General features: G+C 40.2%; 1 protein-coding gene across 1 annotated transcript in view; it reads left to right on the forward strand.

Moving 5' to 3' along the window:
• Positions 1–17637, forward strand: part of mybpc2a (myosin binding protein Ca) — a gene marked incomplete at its 5' end in the record, with an annotated part of 51445 nt that extends 33808 nt beyond the window's left edge. The window contains 14 exons of the mRNA XM_080905247.1: positions 28–57; positions 1388–1527; positions 1770–1929; positions 2687–2791; positions 2957–3145; positions 3285–3419; positions 5173–5340; positions 5671–5759; positions 11491–11686; positions 12821–12960; positions 14399–14558; positions 15807–15943; positions 16858–17044; positions 17343–17637. Coding sequence (XP_080761373.1) covers positions 28–57; positions 1388–1527; positions 1770–1929; positions 2687–2791; positions 2957–3145; positions 3285–3419; positions 5173–5340; positions 5671–5759; positions 11491–11686; positions 12821–12960; positions 14399–14558; positions 15807–15943; positions 16858–17044; positions 17343–17377 — 1871 coding nt within the window. The 3' untranslated portion in view covers positions 17378–17637. The remainder of the gene's footprint in view (positions 1–27; positions 58–1387; positions 1528–1769; positions 1930–2686; positions 2792–2956; positions 3146–3284; positions 3420–5172; positions 5341–5670; positions 5760–11490; positions 11687–12820; positions 12961–14398; positions 14559–15806; positions 15944–16857; positions 17045–17342) is intronic.
• Positions 17638–18258: the final 621 nt, after the last annotated feature.

The following is an 18258-nucleotide window of genomic DNA, read 5'->3' on the forward strand; positions in this document are numbered from 1 at the left end:
CCTGATCTGTTTCATTTTTCCCCACAGAGATAAAAATTGAATATGTTCCACGACAAGGTAGGTGCTTTTTTAAAAGACAAAATTCATACTTTTACTGTCGTGTATGACATTATTGAGCTAATCAGCTGTTGAGAAAATATAGCAAATATCATATAAGATGCCACTGAGTGACCCTCTGAACAGGGAAATGGTTAAAATGTCCTTGTGCCCTTTTAAAAAAATCAAATAGTTGATCATTTATTGTTAGTGTAACACTCTTATTGATTGATGCCTAACCGTACGTTATAGTTAGTGGGACAGATTCTGTCTATGTCAGGTTTTCATCTATCCCAGAAGCACATCAAGGATTTCATTTCAGTTTTTTAGCGCAGACATTATTATATGCTTTGGTAATACAAATAGACTGGGTGACAGTTATCTGGGCTATCTCTAATCTTCATATGTGCAGGTTTTGTTTGGAGCTTAGCTCTGGTTGCTGCACTTATAATGTCCCTGAGCCATAAGAGGATTGGAGGGACTGAAAACCTATCACTGAACTTAACTGTATTTACAGTTTTTCCTACTGATAAGGGAACTCTGCTATTGTTACTCATACTATGCCAAATAATAAAGTAATAGGTAAACAAAAACAATTAAAACACAGAAGCATTTTACTATAGCAACTTATATTTTTTTATAATGGGTCCATGAGGTGGAGCATTTTCTGTAATTTTAGACATAGTGACAGATGTCTTATTGGCAGATTTACTTACATTTCTTAATCATAAAACTGAACAATACTGGTGAAATTGCACTTCCTTTTTTATTTAACCACACTCAGACTGATGCTTAGGTATGTCTGTAGTGCACTTTGTTCCACCTGCAACAACACCCTAGAGTTTACAGACGTACCCTGGAGTTCATTTATACATCCCTGCAGAAAGGTGTGAAGTTAAATCACAACAAACTGCTTTTTAGCTGCTGTTAAGTTGCTCTTTGCTCTCTGTTTTGTTCTCAAAATTGTGTGATCTTTTCATAAAATGCAACACAAAAGGCTCTTCTATGAAACAATTTAAAAATATATAATGAACTGAAGAATGTGAAAGTTGAAAATGCTCACAGCTCTGGAAAGCCATCGAGTAGACAAAAGCTCCAACTTGCTTGTTTGGCTTTAGGCAGTATAGTATGATGCTGCTCCAAATGTAAAACCCCCAAATCCCTCTAGTGGTTTTTTTTTTTGCCAGAGTCCAAAAAGACCATATATAGAATAAAAAAACAGTAAATTTAGTCTTTGTGCCACCTTTGAGACACCTTGAATCTCAAATATAAAAAACAAAAAAAGAACCAACATCATTGTTCTAAACTAAATGGTCTCTTTCTTCCTGTCTTCATCTGGTCACAATGAAAGATCCTCCCAAGATCTTCCTGGACACCGGTAGCTCCGGCGGCAAGAACAACATTACGGTGGTGGCTGGAAACAAACTTCGCCTGGACGTTCAGTTCACAGGAGAGCCGGCCCCCACTGTGTGCTGGATGAAAGGAGACCAAGTGAGAAAGAAATGGCTCTTATCCTTCACCTCGCATCACAAACGCGTCAGATATTTTATATGTTCTGCGTCAATCAGAGTACCTCGCCGTTAGTCATTAAACAGCACAAAAGAAGAATGAAACAACACTAGAGTGGGACGGTTGAATCACCTGTCTTTGTGGTGGCTGTCGTCATGCGACACAGTCCTCTTCAGCAATCTCCTTTTGTTCTGTCTCTCACTCTGTGCTGCCCTGTGTGGTAGGTGTTGTCCGAGGCTGAGGGACGGGTCCACGTGGAGTCAGAGCAGAATGTGTGCAGCTTTGTAATAGAGGGGGCGGAGAAAGCGGACGAGGGCCAATACTCCATCACGGTGACTAACCCTGTCGGCGAGGACAAGGCGGATCTCTTTGTTAGAGTTGTGGGTCAGTGGCTGTTTCTTACTTTTGCCTTTTTCTTTCCTTGATCCCTTTCTATTACTTCTGTCTGACTGAGGGCAATAGTTCCTCAGAGTTTGAGACTGGGTCATGGTAAAAAAAAAAAGGAAATCCATAATTTTCAATAGTGGTGCCATCTTTTAAAAACTCACATCATCTGAATTTTAGGTCCAGTGTCTTTGCAGCTTCTACCCAGAACAATTAACATATTTAAAAAAAACATATGTTTTTAGACTTTCACCTCAGATATTGTTTTTCATTAAAATACATACTGTAAGGAATTTGTCTGTCTCTTAATAGAACTAAGAATGACCAAGACATAATTTATATAATAAATAATAATTATCTAGTCTCTAGTCCAAGATGGATTTTAGGGTAAGCAATGAATAGAGAGCAGTGGATGAAATTACTTAAATAAGGGACATAGAAACATTTGATTAATAGTTTTTAAGAGTCATAAAACACACAGAATAGCTTGCTCTAACATGATTTGTAATCACCACTGATGTAATTTATTCTACAAAGTGGCAGTGTCTATATAGAGGTAATAAAAAATGTAACGTTTTTCATTTGTGATCAGTGAAACATATGATGGCTTTACCAGTGCATTTGGTGTTGACTCCCTAAATCACATCTGCATGTTGTCTTACGTACTGTACTACATCAAAAACCTCAAACGCTCCCATTTCTCTCTGTGTTTCATCTCTCCATGCTTTCAATTTCTAACTGTAACCTGCCTCTCCAGATGTGCCAAAATCTCCTGAGAACGTCAAGTGCGCATCAGTTGGCGAGGACTCTGCCATCATCACATGGGACCCTCCCGCCTTTGACGGTGGAGTTGCCGTTAAAGGTACCCCTGAAACATGCAGCGTGTAATATTCACATCTGATGTCTTCCTCCCAGGAGAAAAGAGGAGTTTAAATTCCATTTTGTTTATTACATTGCAATATTTTTTTCTAACTGACTTGGAGCTGTTTTTAACGACTTCACCGTATGTTGATCCTGCTTCCTCGAGGGTACCTGATGGAGAGGAAGAAGATAGGCTCGCCCAGATGGACGAAGCTCAACTTTGATGTTTACGAGTCCACCACATACGAGGCTAAGAAGATGATTGAAGGTGTACTCTACGAGATGAGGGTGTTTGCAGTCAACGACATTGGCATCTCTCAGCCCAGTGCAAGCTCAAAGCCCTTCATGCCCATTGGTGCGTTGCCATTTGTCATTAGCAGAATGGTTAATTAACAGAGGCTTTTCACACAATGCTCATTTTGAAGCAGCTTAACCTACCTTCCCATCCCATTATACCCCGTATTAACGTATTAATTAGCTCTTGTCTCTCTCAGCCCCCACCAGTGAGCCCACTCGTCTCACAGTAGATGATGTGACAGATTCTACCTGTGCACTCAAGTGGCGTCCTCCAGAGAAAATCGGAGCAGGTGGCATCGATGGCTACATCATTGAATACTGCAAAGAAGGAAGTAAGAATAACCAAAATGGATATCACTTTATACTAAGGATTTATTTTGGATTTGTAAGCTATAACTAACGACATTAGATAAATGTCAGAACTTTACAAATTGGGGATATTAACAGTAAATTGTGGGCTAATATATATTTATGCACCTTTGAGTTAGCTAGCAAGAGGAATTCATACTTACACCTGCTATTCTGAGTGTATGATTGTTTTCCGGCTCTCAATCAAGGCTGCATGAAATGCTCTACACGTGTGAAACACTTGTCACGCTCAGTGGTTGCCATCTTGGGTATGCAGCAGAAAGGAAGGGGCCACTAAACAATTTTAAGCAGGTTAGATAATCATTACAATATAAATGCTAACAGTGATATTTGCATCTGTTGTGTTTTGTGTATATACATGAATTATGTATAGCCAGAGGCATGACAGGCAGAAGATAGTGGGATGATCACAGTCAAACATTAGAAATGTTATTTCCTGAAACTGAAAAGTTTAACATGTTGGATTTAACACAACATTACCCCGTTGAAATTCATTTCCTTTACAAGTCAACTCATAATGTACTACATGGCACTGGGATTTTGCTGTAGAAACACAAACAGAGAGAAATGGAGGCTACAAGCCTGACTACTTGCTGCTTTTGTTACCTGTCTGCTGAGCTTTATCGTCACTCTTGGCTAGCTTTATGTTAGCATGCTGTTTGAGTAGATGCCTGCAAAGAGCCAAAGTTTTGGAGTATAATATAGTTGTTTATGTCCTGGAATTTCTTTCCGATGGAAAAAAAAAATCCATATCACTGCTCCTCAAAAGCTCTAAACCGCTCCAGCATTTTTCTGTTGTCATGCACGAAAAAAAATCAGCTGAACGCAGCACAAGTGTAGGAAGAAGTCTAAGGAGCTTGGAAAGAAAAGCGTTGGGACTTCTTTAAGTTGCTTGAAGACGTTTCACCTCTCATCTTAGAAGCTTCTTCAGTTCGCACTGCATTACTGAAAAATGTAATGTGATTACAGTAACACTGAACACTGGAATTTAGACACATTAGAAATCAGTCGTGCAAATGAGATTCTTCAAATCCTGGCAACCCAAAAATTATTCATACAAAGAGAACGATTGATTATTTGCTAAACCTCTCTGCCTAAAAGTTATTTATTATAGGAACTGTAATGGTCATGATTATTCCTTCGGTTAAAGTAATAAATGAGTGATATGACAAATCCTTCTTAAAACAAACAAACAAAAAAACATGACCAAAGGCAAAAGAAATCATGTGTTTGGTGTAATGTGAGAGGTACTTATAGATGCTCCCTTATTTCCCAAAGCATTGCCACAGCACACACATCCGCATGTTTGATTTGGCTCAGATTTTGCACCAGATGCCCTTCCTAATGCAACCTTCTCATTTATCCAGGCTGTAGGAGTACACTAGCTTGTGACCCCCTGAGAAAAGGCCACCTGAGGCTGGATTAATGTGCGCTATAGAAAACTGTCCAACTTTCTGCCTACTGTAATAGCAATCATCATTCAGCTATTTACAAACTGTATGTGAGTTTTTAAGATTAGTAAGTATAAGAAAAAAGTTTGAGTGAAGACGTATTTGCCAATGTGCCTGTGTGTGTGTTTTAGTGTTATTTGTATATCTGCCTGTTCACTGGTAAGCAATATTTATACGTGATTAATTTCTCAGCATTAATCTCAAAGTTACACACTAATCCTGGTTTTCTGATCTGTTTCTTCACTATTCCTACTATTGCTTTTAGGTGACCAGTGGGTGCGGGTTAATGAGGAACCGGTGGGAAATATCCATTACAGGGTGAAGGGACTCCCAGTGGGGGAGAAAATGCTATTCAGAGTGATCGCAGTCAACATTGCCGGCCACAGTCCTCCTGCCGTTCTCTCCCAAGCCGTCACTATCCGAGAGATTGTGGGTCAGAAACAAGCTTTAATCAAACACAGCATTTAATGAACACATTTGTTTAACAGCACTAGAAATATTTAGTGTATTCAGGGATAGACATCATGTTCAGCAACCATTTAGGATAAATCAGAGGGGAAAAAATAATTTAGCTACTATAAATTTACTGCAAATATCGGAGATTTTTAACCAATAAGAGTCATTCATTTCTACTGTAACCACGCAAAGGAACATACAGAAAACCTAAAAGCTCTACATGTTTTACATTTTACATATCTATACACCCCCACATCACCCACTCTTTCACAAAGTTAACTTTTGCTTCTCTGTGTCCACCAACCAGAAAATCCAAAGATACGCCTGCCTCGGCGTCTGAGAACCAAATTCATCACACAAGTGGGCGAGAAGGTGAACTTGGTCATCCCCTTCCAGGTGAGTCTGGTTTTAGAGTTTTAGCTTTTACACTTCATTTGCAATATCGGGAAAAAAAGAGTGGACAATACAAGGTGCTCTTATGTGGTTTTTGTTTGTTTGTTTATTGTTTAACTGCATAAAATGCAAATGAACAAGGTGCAGTCACAGGCAGTAAACAACTGTAAACAGAACACCAGTCTCACTCCTCATGCAAACGGCACATATTTCCTCTTCAAAATACAAAAACAAACAAAAAACAGAAATGAGATGTAAACAATCCTAGCAAATATTAAGAAATATACAAATGTTAGAACAGTGGTTCTCTAAATGTGGAGTGGGTTCTCTGGGTGGTTCCAGCATTTTGAGTTTTTGGAAATATGAATTTTTTTGTATGTTTTTATTTCTGTTTATTATTTAGGTTTTGATTCTAGTTCTAGTTTGTTTTTATGGTCCCCTCAGTGCTTCCTCTGTCTCATTCTGCGTCTTCTCCCATCTGTTACCTTCACTCATGTCTCTGTGTTTTCTTTGTTGCAATTATTGTTACTCATTTGGAATTTTTTCGTCTCTTTGGTTTTACATTTAGTTTTACTAAGAACCTTCTGTCTCATTGTATAGATTTGGTTCAGTTGTGTCTTGTTACCCTCCTGTTTCCACTTTCCCCTCTTGTGTAGAAGTAGTCGTGTCCTTCGCCTCAGTCTTTGTTTATCTTCCCTTGTGCGCTCTTTGTTCTTTCCCTTAAAGTTTATGGATTCGTTTAAGTTTTATGTTGCAATTTGCTGTGCTTTTGGATTTCTTTGTTAAATACATAAATATAAATAAAAGGTTTGCTTTTGCTACCTTCTGCCTGCTTATTGGAGTCCTACATTTGGCATGTGCTCAGAGTCCCCAAAGGTGAGGGACAGATGACCATGAAAAAATATGGAGTGAAAGCAAATACGGCTTGTTTTCTCATAAAGTTTAATGATTGATTTTTGGTTTTGAATCAGAGTAAGTGCGGGGATATATGAGTAGACAGTGAGGGTTGAGGAGAATGAGATTATGTTAAAGGAATAACAGCGAAAATACAGCTCTTATGTCTCAAGGCTAAAATTCTGGTTTTGAGGTATTTTTTGAGTTCATTTAATAGAAAAACAGGATATTGTACTCATAAATATACATTAATTAATGTGATGTATGATTATGCCTTTCAACAAATTGATGCAATCTAATAAACTTGTATATAATAAACTTAAATAATCCATTAAAAATACATAGGAGCAGGCACTGCTTTGTGAAAGCTATCACGTTGCCCTGCCATCTTGACTATAGCACCCGAGATGGACACTGCTGTTCTGCTTAATTGTGTTTTATATGTGTGGCTTGAGACCAGCTGCATATGTGGTACATCAAAGGCGGTGGAGAAGAGAACTCATAGGTGTTCTTTTGCTGTCAGGGCAACTTTTATTCACGCCAGACTCAAGATATGAAGGATCGTACCTACAGTATGTTTTATCACATAAGACGGGGTTCTCATCACCAAAGATGCAAAACGTGAAGGAAAGAGACAACACAATCAGCATCTGGTTAAAATATCATGCTTTTTCTCTTTACCTCAAACCTCATCTCCCAAACTGAAGTCAGGGTTTGTGCAAAACCATCTTATTTATTCCAAATATGTTTGCAATTACTTATTGTCATTAAATGTGACCCTCCTGTTTCCGAACGGCTGATAATGACCTGTCTAATCAACAACAACAGTTTGTTAAAATAAGCTAACATCATGCAAGTGTTCTAGAATTCACTTTCCCTCTTATAATCAGTCTTAGTCCCCACTAAGTCCAGCAATTGTAGATCCACTTTAAAGAAATTTTTACTAACACACTAACAGTAGCTAACAGTGGCAAAAAACAGCAGCACTTACCAAAAGAAAAGTTCAGGATTTCCTCAACAACTCTGCCCAGTATCGCTGTCATCACACAGAAGTGAGCTTCACTTCTGGAGGAGTTTTAAAGCCTCCAGAATAAATAGACACGGACACACATAGACAGCTGAGGTAAACAGCTTACTGTTTTTACCCCTCAAACACTAACATTTTTTGAGGGGTAAAAACTCTACTGAAGCCTAGTGGTGATATTTTATACACTTTAACTTTGAACAAAGTGTCAGTACCCCATGTCTAATATTTAATTAAAGGAGAGTAAAGGCAGAATATCCACATGACACCTAAAAATATTTTTTATCTAGCTTTGGTAAAGTGGTCAGAGAGTAGATTAAAGAAATGTTTTGCACCCATTGTAAATCAGGCTTTCACATCACACATACCTCCACTCGACTGCCTATGGAATATTTATAGAATCTAAAAATACAGAAGGAGTCAAAATCAGTCATGAGCTTTGAAATATGAGCTGTGAGCAAAACCGTGAGGTTGGACAGAAAACATAATGACTAACTGTTGAAAATGATTTAAAAAGACATACATTCAAATCTTTACTAATTGCTATTCTAAATTTATTTCCACTAGAAAATGCAATTTCACCTAAAGATGGCAGAAAAACATGATTAGCTAGTCAAGCAATCCCCAGCCAAAAGTTATTGGTTCACATTTCTGGTGTTTGGGGCCATCTGTAAATACCACATTACCTTAACTTTAAACTTGCTATTTTTAGTTATCTTTAACAAATGGCTATATCATGCACCGGGGCATCTAAAAATCTAAAAATGGGGTAACATTTGTATCAAAGCCTACCCAAGCTCAATCCCACTGCACATTGTAGATATTTTAAGTGAATCCTTGAGTGGTCATTTGAAGAAAAAACAGCCAAGCCCTTATTTCCCCATGGCTGCTACTTGAAAACATATCGTCCTCTTCTGGAATCTAATGTGCTAATGTTGGTAGTAACAGGGGAACAAGAGTTCTAAAGGCACAGGGAGCGTTACAGCTTTTGACAGCAACTTGCAAATTATGGCAGTGGTAAAAAAGAATCTAACCATAAGCTGTAAAGGGTAAACCATTGTTCTAAATAAAAATAGACAAGAAGAAAGCGAGCCATAGCTCGGTCTCCTTTTGAAGAAGCAGATGAAAAGCCTTCTCTGAGACAGAGAACATGGCTACATAGTGTTCTCCTGGGAAAAAAGAGCACCGACTGTTCTGTCATCTCATCCACGAGCTGGACTGAGTGTGTTCCCGCGGCTGTTTTTACACTGATGTAATATCAGGCCATAACTAAAGTTATCGGTGACATGTTTAATAAAATATTTTATGTGCAAAAGTTTACATTTTTTTTAAAAAATATTCTATAAGATCAATTTATTGTTAATCAAAAGATCAATTTACTAGTAAGGACATTATTAGTGAGTAATCAAGTCAGTTGTTTCATTTTCAACAGATTAACCAAAGCATTAGTTTAGGTGGGCCCCCAGATCGAGGTCAGATGAAATAATGGCATATCAGCTGAAGACTCAGCTACTGAGTTAGTTATTCTGATACGCTGCCAGTCAAACGCTTGGACACCTTCTCATTTAATGTTTTTTTTTCTTTTACTATTTTTTACATTGTAGGTATAAAAAGAAAACATCAAATGTATGAAGCAAGATATATGGAATTATGCACCAAAGAAAAAATTGATAAATAACTCTAAATATGTTTTATATTTTCGATTCCTGAAAGTAGCCCCCCTTTGCTTTGTTGACAGCGCTGCAAACCCTTGGCCTTCTCTCAGTGACCTTCATGATGCAGTCACCTGAAATGGTTTTCACTTCACAGATGGGCTTTGTCAGGGTTTATTTGTGGAATTTGTTGTTTTCTTAATGGGGTTGAGATCATCAGTTGTGTTGTGCATAAGTCAGGTTGGTACACAGCTGACAGCTCTATTTGACAAGTGCTAGAATTCATATTATGGCAAGAACCAATCAGCTAAGTAAAGAGAAATGACAGTCCATCGTTACTTTAAGAACTGAAGGTCAGTCTGTCTGGGAAATTTGACTCTGAATGTGTCCCCAAGTGCAGTCACAGAAACCATCAGGAGCTACGACGAAACTGGCGTACATGAGGACAACCCCAAGAAAGGAAGACCAAAAGTCACCTCTGCTGCTGAGGATAAATTCATCCGAGTCATCAGCCTCAGAAATCGCAAGTTAACAGCACCTCAGTTTACAGACCAGATAAATGCTACACAGAGTTCCAGTAGCAGACACATCTCTACGTCAACTGTTCAGTGGAGACTGTGAATCAGGCCTTTATGGTCAAATAGCTGCTAAGAAACACTACTAAGGAAAAGCAACAACCCAAAGAGATTTGTTTGGACCAAGAAACACAAGGAATTGCCATTAGACCAGTGGAAATCTGTGCTGGGAGGAGGTGTGATGGTGTGGGGGTGCTTTGCTGGTGACATGGTTGGGGAATTATTCAAAATTGAAGCCACACTGAACCAGCGTGGTTACCACAGCATCCTGCAGCGACATGCCATCCCATCCGGTTTGCGTTTCGTTGGACCATCATTTATTTTTCAGCAGAACTATGACTCCAAACACACCTCCAGGCTGTGTAAGGGCTATTTGACCAAGAAGGAGAGTGATGGAGTGCTGCGCCAGATGGCCTGGACTCCTTGGTCACCTAAACCCAGTCGAGATGGTTTGGGATGAGATATCAGATGTACGGCAGGAGCAAAGAGCAGGTTCAAATCAGGATCAGAATATTGATATTACAGAGATGCTGAGCACTTGTTGGCCCTTTTGCCTTCACTCTGCAGTCCATCTGATATTGTTGCGATTCTTTGCCAACAAATCTTTATTCAGATTTACTTCAGTGGCATATCTCTATCTTTGGGCAGGCTGTGTATCTCTGTATCTGCAAGCTGCTTTGTAACCCACCTCTACCCCAGCTACCCACATAGCAAGCAGGTCTGGCCCGGATCTGGTATCAAGCCGGTACTGCTGGCTGACTTCTGGCATGGTAAAACATATGACATCAAGATATGGGCCAGGCCTGGCATAGATGGCACTATGTGATGGCATGCCATATCTGGCTCAATTGTGGTTTGGTTTGGGAGGTGAAGCAGTTCACCTATTGATCACAAGGTTAGTGGTTCGATCCCTGCCTCTTCCAGTCTGTATGTCAAGTGTGAATATGTATAAATGTAGTTCGGAAGCACTCAGTTTAGAGAAAGTGAGTGTGGTGTGTTTGAGTAATCTGACAGAGTAGACAAGTGCTATATAAGAATCAGTCCATTCACTGTCTGAACAGAGTTTTGTCATGTTACTTTGCACTATTATGCACATTGTTATTACATGGCTTGATTAAGGTACACATTAGGCTGACATCTGGGGCCAGAGCTGAAACTATTCTGGGCCAGCACAGGGCCAGCAAAAGGCCACTTGTGGACACATTGCTGGCCATGCGTGGGCCACATCTGGCAAACCTGATCTAGGCCACCAAAGGGCCGTCATTCTTTGCGGTATGTGGGCCATGTGTAAGCACATTGTGTGGGCCAGATCTGGGCCATACCAATTTTGCTATGTGGGTAACATCAGGTTTGTTGACAGTGATGATTCCTCTGTTCTGTGCTGAAGTCTTCCTGCTTCTTTTGCTGCCTCAGTATTTTAAAATAAATGCTTAGCGGGGCAGAATGGTCTCATGGGACAATAGAGACATACTGTCTGACATGATGGAAATTATGATCTTCTTTTGCTATAAGGGTTGTGCCCGATTTTTGGAAAGACTGTATTCCTTGAAATATTTGGAATCATTTCCTTTCCTTTCCTTTAATTACAGGGAAAGCCTCGTCCTGTTGTGACCTGGTATAAAGATGGTGTTCCCATGGAGGACCACACAGTGGGAACTCGTACCAGTGAAGTTGACACCATCCTCTTTATTCGCTCTGCCGAGAGGGTCCACTCTGGAAAGTACACACTGTCTGTTCAGATTGAAAACATGTCAGACAGCGCTGACATACACATCCAGGTTGTAGGTCAGTCCCTTCACCATGGCAACACCTTCTAAGCTTCACCTAAAGAATGTAAACTCGCACCTCATGTTCTCTCATTAAGATTAGAACATAGCACGTAATTCACAAAGTGCATGATTAATAACCTTTTTGAAATGGGATGAATCTTCGAGCTTGAATCTGTGACATGTCAAGAGTCTTTTTTTGTCAAATTTGATGATAATTCCTTATTTCATACTCTGAAGGATCTGTGACTCAAAGTAGCAAATCATCAAAGTGCTCAGTCCTCTCTCTCACTCTGTTATAATCCTGGCTCCTGCCTCTGTGGCCGCCAGCTCATTCACCAGCTTACTGCTCGTCTCCGCGGGTCAGGGTTCTGGGTGGATTATTTGGTGGGGCTCTGCTGAGATTATTTGCTTATAGACTTGGATTAGGTTTGGATTTTGAGGGCTATTCTGTCACTTCCTCTGCTGAGAAGGTTGAGCTAATAATGAGAGGCTCTGATCCCCCCCCTCCTCAGTTGATCTGTCACTGTACTCGTTTAGCAGGAGACAGTACAGGAGGGATTAAAGGGGAAAAACAGAAGCAGTGCTCACAGTTTGTACTGTACTCCAAAAGAAAAGAGTGTTCACAGCAAGATTAATGAGACACACACTACTATGTTGCACTGTTTTCTTTACTGCACTGTGTTTGGTGAAGGCCACAGAGAAGGATCAGTGATAAATACACTGCATTTCTCTGCTTTGTTATCGAGGCATACTTCTTCTTTGTTACGTCTATGCCAACAGTTTTTCTAGTAATGTATGCAGCTATCACCGCCTTCCCTTGATCCTATTGTCTTTTGCTCTGCTAATCTGTCAATCTTTCTAATCTGTCTAATCTGTCAAATCTCTACGGCTGCAAGTGTTGATTTCTTTGTCTCACTGGGACTTCCCTGCTCCATATCTGTTTGTACATTTCTCCCTCTCTCAGCCTCTAAAAGCCTTGCCAACATCTATGTCTAGGCAAAGAAGAGAGTTATCTCAGCCAGCTATGCATGTGTGGAACATTTTTTCACCACCCTTGAGCTGTGCAGTTTAATGAACCTGTCTTGTTCATAGTTTCACACAAAATCCTCCACCTGTATCTCGACTCTGCCACTTCTCACAATCCCACCAGAAAAGCCTGGTCCTCCCATCGCCGTGCATGTCACAGATATCTGGGGCTTCAATGCTGCGCTGGAGTGGAAGCCGCCTAAAGATGACGGCAACTGTGAGATTATTGGCTACACCATTCAGAAAGCTGACAAGAAGACTAAGGTATGCATGACAGAGTGTACAGGTGGTACTGAGAGGGTTTGTCAAGCAAGGTAATTCGCTAATAATAGTGCTGGAGGCATGCAACTCCGGAGCAACAGTGTCTTTTAAATTATGCATCCAAGTACAAGTTGAACCAAATTCTTCTGTGTTTTGTTTTTAATGTCACTGGGATTAGATTTAATTGTTTTTGCCTGACATTTTCTATATTGTGGTTTGCTAAATGTTAAACAGCCAGGCACGCTCCATGAAGATCAGTCCTGCTTTGGGATCTTTTGCTGACATTAGCTGCTGCAGAATAAATTTGGAACGATCACACTGTGTCTGATCATCAGAAAAGAAACAGAATGTAAAAAACCCCCAAAAAATGCAAGCTTAAACTTTCTGTAACTACAGAAACAAAAACTGAACCTGATTTGTCCCATTTTGCCCATCAGGGTCGCCTCCTTGTGCACCTATGGATCACTTCCAGAGCTCACTTTTCAGCTTCTATGTTGAACTAACCCAAGTTTCATGTTAAAAAAAAAGCATCAATTTAATGTTTATATATATATATATATATATATATATATATATATATATATATATATATATATATATATATATATATATATATATAAAATTATTCTGCTCATTGTTGTTACTCTCCCCCCTACAATTTTATGAACAATTTCTTGAAAGCAGTAAACCTCTAAAAGCCCACTTTACACTACAGTCATGGTAAAAAAGAAATCAACTGTCAGTTCTAAGTTTTTCAATCAGTTTGTCAATCAGCACATAATAAAGATCCTTGGAAGGTGTTAAAATTGGGTAAAATTACATATGAAATATTACACCCTGCCATTATTTATTTAATAAAAACTAAGTCAAAATGCAGAAGCAGTGTGCAAAAAAAGTAAGTACACCCTTACTGTGTCAACAGGAAATATAAGGGAAAGCGAAAGACAAGTGCATATAATCAAATGCATTTAATTAACTGATAGTTGATAAGTGAGAGCACTCCTGTAAAAGCTAGTCTGGAGCGTTCAGGTGTGTAGATACATTGCCAAGATGCAAAGACATCAGCTATCATGTTAAAGAAACAATATTTGCTGCCCATCAATCTGGGAAGGTGTTTTGAGGCTTTGAAGTCCATTATTCAAAGTGAGAAAGATTTTTCACAAGTGAAAAACATGTCATCTCCACACGGCATTCCCACTCTGGCTTCCTAGAAAATTTACTCCAAAGTCAGAATGTGCAATGCTCAGCGAATGTGCAAAAAACCCAACGTCGTACGTCGTACGCAAAGCCGTCGTACGCTACCATGGTCGTTATGTTGAATGAATCGACAGGAAGGCGGCCTAGAAGAACATAGATGTTGGGCACTGGAGATTCTTCAGCATATAGAGCTCCACCTCAGCTATAAGCCTCTTTGAACCTCTCCTTCTCTCTCATACATCAGGAGTGGTTCACGGTCTATGAGCACAACCGCAGGCCCAGCTGCACTGTGTCTGACCTGGTCATGGGGAACGAGTATTCCTTTCGAGTGTTCAGCGAAAACATCTGTGGCCTCAGCGATGAGCCTGGCATCAGCAAGAACACCGCTGTCATTACCAAAACAGGTAATGAAATCCCCGCAGAGCTCTGCTCTCTGTAACATGATAGTATTGCTTTTGATGCTGAGCAACATCTAACGCATGCTGAGCGGTAGACCACATTGTATTCAATTGAAAGATAAAGTGAGCATTGTGGTTTGTAAAGGGTACAGTAGTGAAAAACAGAAGCTACACTAAATAAAACGCAGCTTTGTATTATTTTCGCTGTAGAACACAGTAACGACATTAGAACTACCTATAATTAATTATCGGCTGTGATTAATTGCTTGAACATGGTTTAAAACTAAATTAATTCACACTGATTATGCTTAACAGAAATATTCTTTGACAGAGTGTTAAATACCATTTAATATTGGCCGCATATTATGAAAGCAACCAGGCTGGGAAATTAACACCTGCCACCAGCCAAATGCTGCTACTGTTTTTGTGTTGTTGCATTTGCTTACTCTCCCAGAAGACTTGGCAGCCCACCAGCCAATCTCTTTTGTGTTCCAAGCATCAGTCTGGCCTATAAAATTTGGAGGGTTGTTGATCGCGGTGCCCACCTGACCTGAGCATAAAACAAAAAGTCAGCTTCCTGCCTCGATAACTCAAAAGCCAGTTGAGAACAGTTGCTTGTGTGAGAGGATGCGGCGTGGATATTACAGACAAAACATTCCCAAAATAGTGGACAGTGACAACTGAAGGTTAATAATTATGCATTTCAGTCTATGTGTTACACATTTCCTGGACAGAATCGACTTTTACAGCGTGGTACAAACTAGCTTGGCGTCTTTTAAACTGAGGCATGCCCCACCGAAATGAAAACATCTTTCATCCACTACACTATGTAAGCCTTTTCAGCTACATGGCCTTCATCTGTCTTTTCATCATATTCTTCAGAAAATTCTCAGAATTATTTGAATTTCCTCTTAACCCATCAATGGGTAAATTTGTTGAATATCCATTATTGATACAAGGAAGCAAATTCGGTATTATTTCAGTCTCACATTCATCATAGAAAGAGCTGGAAAGCACAGGACAAAAACCTTTGGGGAGTCAGCGTTAGCTTTTATGCTCCAGTCTGCTGGAGGACGTGTTGAAATCTTTAATCATAAACTTGAAGCTTACCTCTTTACCCTGCCTTTTGATTTATTTATGGATATATGTACTTTATTTTCATATATGTTGACTTTGATTATGTTTCATTATATCTGTGTTGGCATCAAGCAGTGTGAGTGTATGTGTGTCTCAACGTCTTCACCCCATGTCCAGGTTTGCTCTACAACACTTCACCCTACAAAGAGATAGACGTGAGCAGCTGTCCTAAATTCACAGCTCCCCTGGTGGACAGAAGTGTCATTGCAGGATACAGTGCCGCCATCTCCTGTGCCGTTCGTGGCAACCCCAAGGTATCTGAACTTTACTTTTTACAGGTGTGTGTCAGTGATGTCGTTTTTTGGGCATTTGATTGGAGTTCATTTACAACCCAAGGTATTTATCCTTCTGCTCTTAATTATTTGTCTTTTTATATTTTTAAGATATAAAATAATTTTTAAAAATCGGTTTAAAAATTGGTCTGTAAAACCAAGCAACAAGGTATTTAGACTGTTAGGTATTTAGACACCAATCAGTATGTGGATTTTGATGGTAGTTTGTGTGCGGCTCACAGATTCAAACATATCTAGAAAACCTAAAGATAAAATATAGAGAAGTGTGCTTCCTAGTTTATGCATGACGAGTAAAATAAATGTGAAATAAAGTGAGTACAATGTGTCCTAGTGTGGTTGTGTTAAGACAAAAAAAAAAAAGTCATGGCTGTCAATAAAGCAGTGCTGAATGCACAAAAGGTAACCCCCAGCTGTTTGTTGCAAATGACTATACTACACACTACAGCACCATCGTGTGTGGACTTTACCTGGATTGGCCTGTGATAGCTGCACTGCAAGGGTTTGCCACAGATTTCCTGCTTTGTGTTTTTTTTACAGGTTTTGAGTGTCAAGCAGTGAGTGTGTGAACAGTCAGAAAGGATTTTGATGCCTTTGCTGCAGGAATGTATTTTTATGTAGGAAGCTAGAACAAGAGGTGGAGCAGCTAGATCTTTTAGCGCATGTATTTTTTTTAATCACACAAAATCGGCAAAGATTTGTCAAGGCGAAACGTTGACCTAATTTCACCTCCTACCCTCCTCCCTCTGCTCTCTCCTACCCTCCTGACGTCCCTCGCTGTGTTATCCCCCCCCCGCGTACACTCACACACCCTTCTCCTCTCCTTTCCTGCATCCCACCAATTTTGCTTGCTCCTCCAACATCCTACTGTGCCTTAGCCAAAGATCATTTGGATGAAGAACAGAATGATCATCGGTGAAGACCCCAAGTTTCTGATGCAAAACAACCAGGGAGTGTTGACTCTGAATATCCGCAAGCCAAGCCTGTTTGATGGGGGCAGATACTCCTGCAGGGCCATCAATGACCTCGGGGAAGACGAGGTGGAGTGCACTCTGGAGGTTCGAGGTATGTCGATGTAGTTTTCACTTCCCACAACAATGTAGTTTCAAAGCTAAAGCATGACCTGAAGTCAGGGCAAGTCTCTCCCTGGCAGGCTTCAATAAAGCTCACCATGACAAATCTCCATCCCCTCAACCCCTTTTGCCTGAGCTGTTGTTCAGGCGAAAGCAGAATTCCTTTTCCTGTGCTAAATATAAATCACCTTATTGTATTTGTCAGAGAAAGTTTCAGAGCCACAGATGACTTTAAACAGGATGATCTGCTGGCCCCTCGTGCTGATTTAAATTTCTCTTTTTCTCCACAGTTTTACAAGAGAAAGGGGAGGAGGCGAAGAAATGAGCGGCACTGCAAAACAGCAGAGGATACAGTTGAACAGGAATAGTAATGGATTATGTATAACGGGATAGTCATGAATAAATATGATTAAAATAGATCACTTGTGAGGTTCTAAAGCCACCCCGTGCACCCCCCACCCCCCTAAACGCATATGCTTGCCTTTCACCGCTGCTATGATGAATGCCATATCAGTAATATGCCATAAATTCTTTCAGCACGCTGCCACCTTGTCACTCCCTGACTGAGAGAACCCACAGTGTAGAGTAGTAGAGCTGCCCTGCTGTGACCACACACACAGATGGATCCTTCTTATCTGTGAAGTGGACCTGTCACTGAACACACTTATAAAACAGCCTTTCATCCATTACGGCTCCCTGTGTTGTCTGTTTTGTGTCCTGGGCGTTTTTATAGGTTGGTATGAATTTATGATTGGGATGCAGCTGCAGCACTGAAAGCACCGCAGTGTGACTGACCGGCTGTACGCACGCCCCTGTTTCCTCGCTGTGGTGTGTGAGCAGGGGCCTGTAATGGTTCAATGGAGGGATCAATATTCAGTCAGGCATAGCCGACATCATGGCGTAACCAGGATTAAAGAGGTTCTCATACACAGATATAGCCCTGCTGCTCCACCACACGCACACACAAAGTACCAGTGTTGACTCACAACGCACTCTCTTGCAGTATTTACCCATTCCCTCATGCTCTCATACTACATTCCTCATGGCATGACCTATACTGGTGGGCCTTTACAGAAACATGGTTTACACTCATGCACATGCGAACACAAACATACACACTCCAAATCAGGGTCTCATTAGCATCACACACTAGAGACTAATTAATGCACCCATCAACACTGCCCTAATTAGCTCTCCCACGTCATT

Source organism: Rhamphochromis sp. 'chilingali' (assembly GCF_963969265.1).
Source record: "Rhamphochromis sp. 'chilingali' genome assembly, chromosome: 15".
In the NCBI taxonomy this organism is placed as follows: domain Eukaryota; kingdom Metazoa; phylum Chordata; class Actinopteri; order Cichliformes; family Cichlidae; genus Rhamphochromis; species Rhamphochromis sp. 'chilingali'.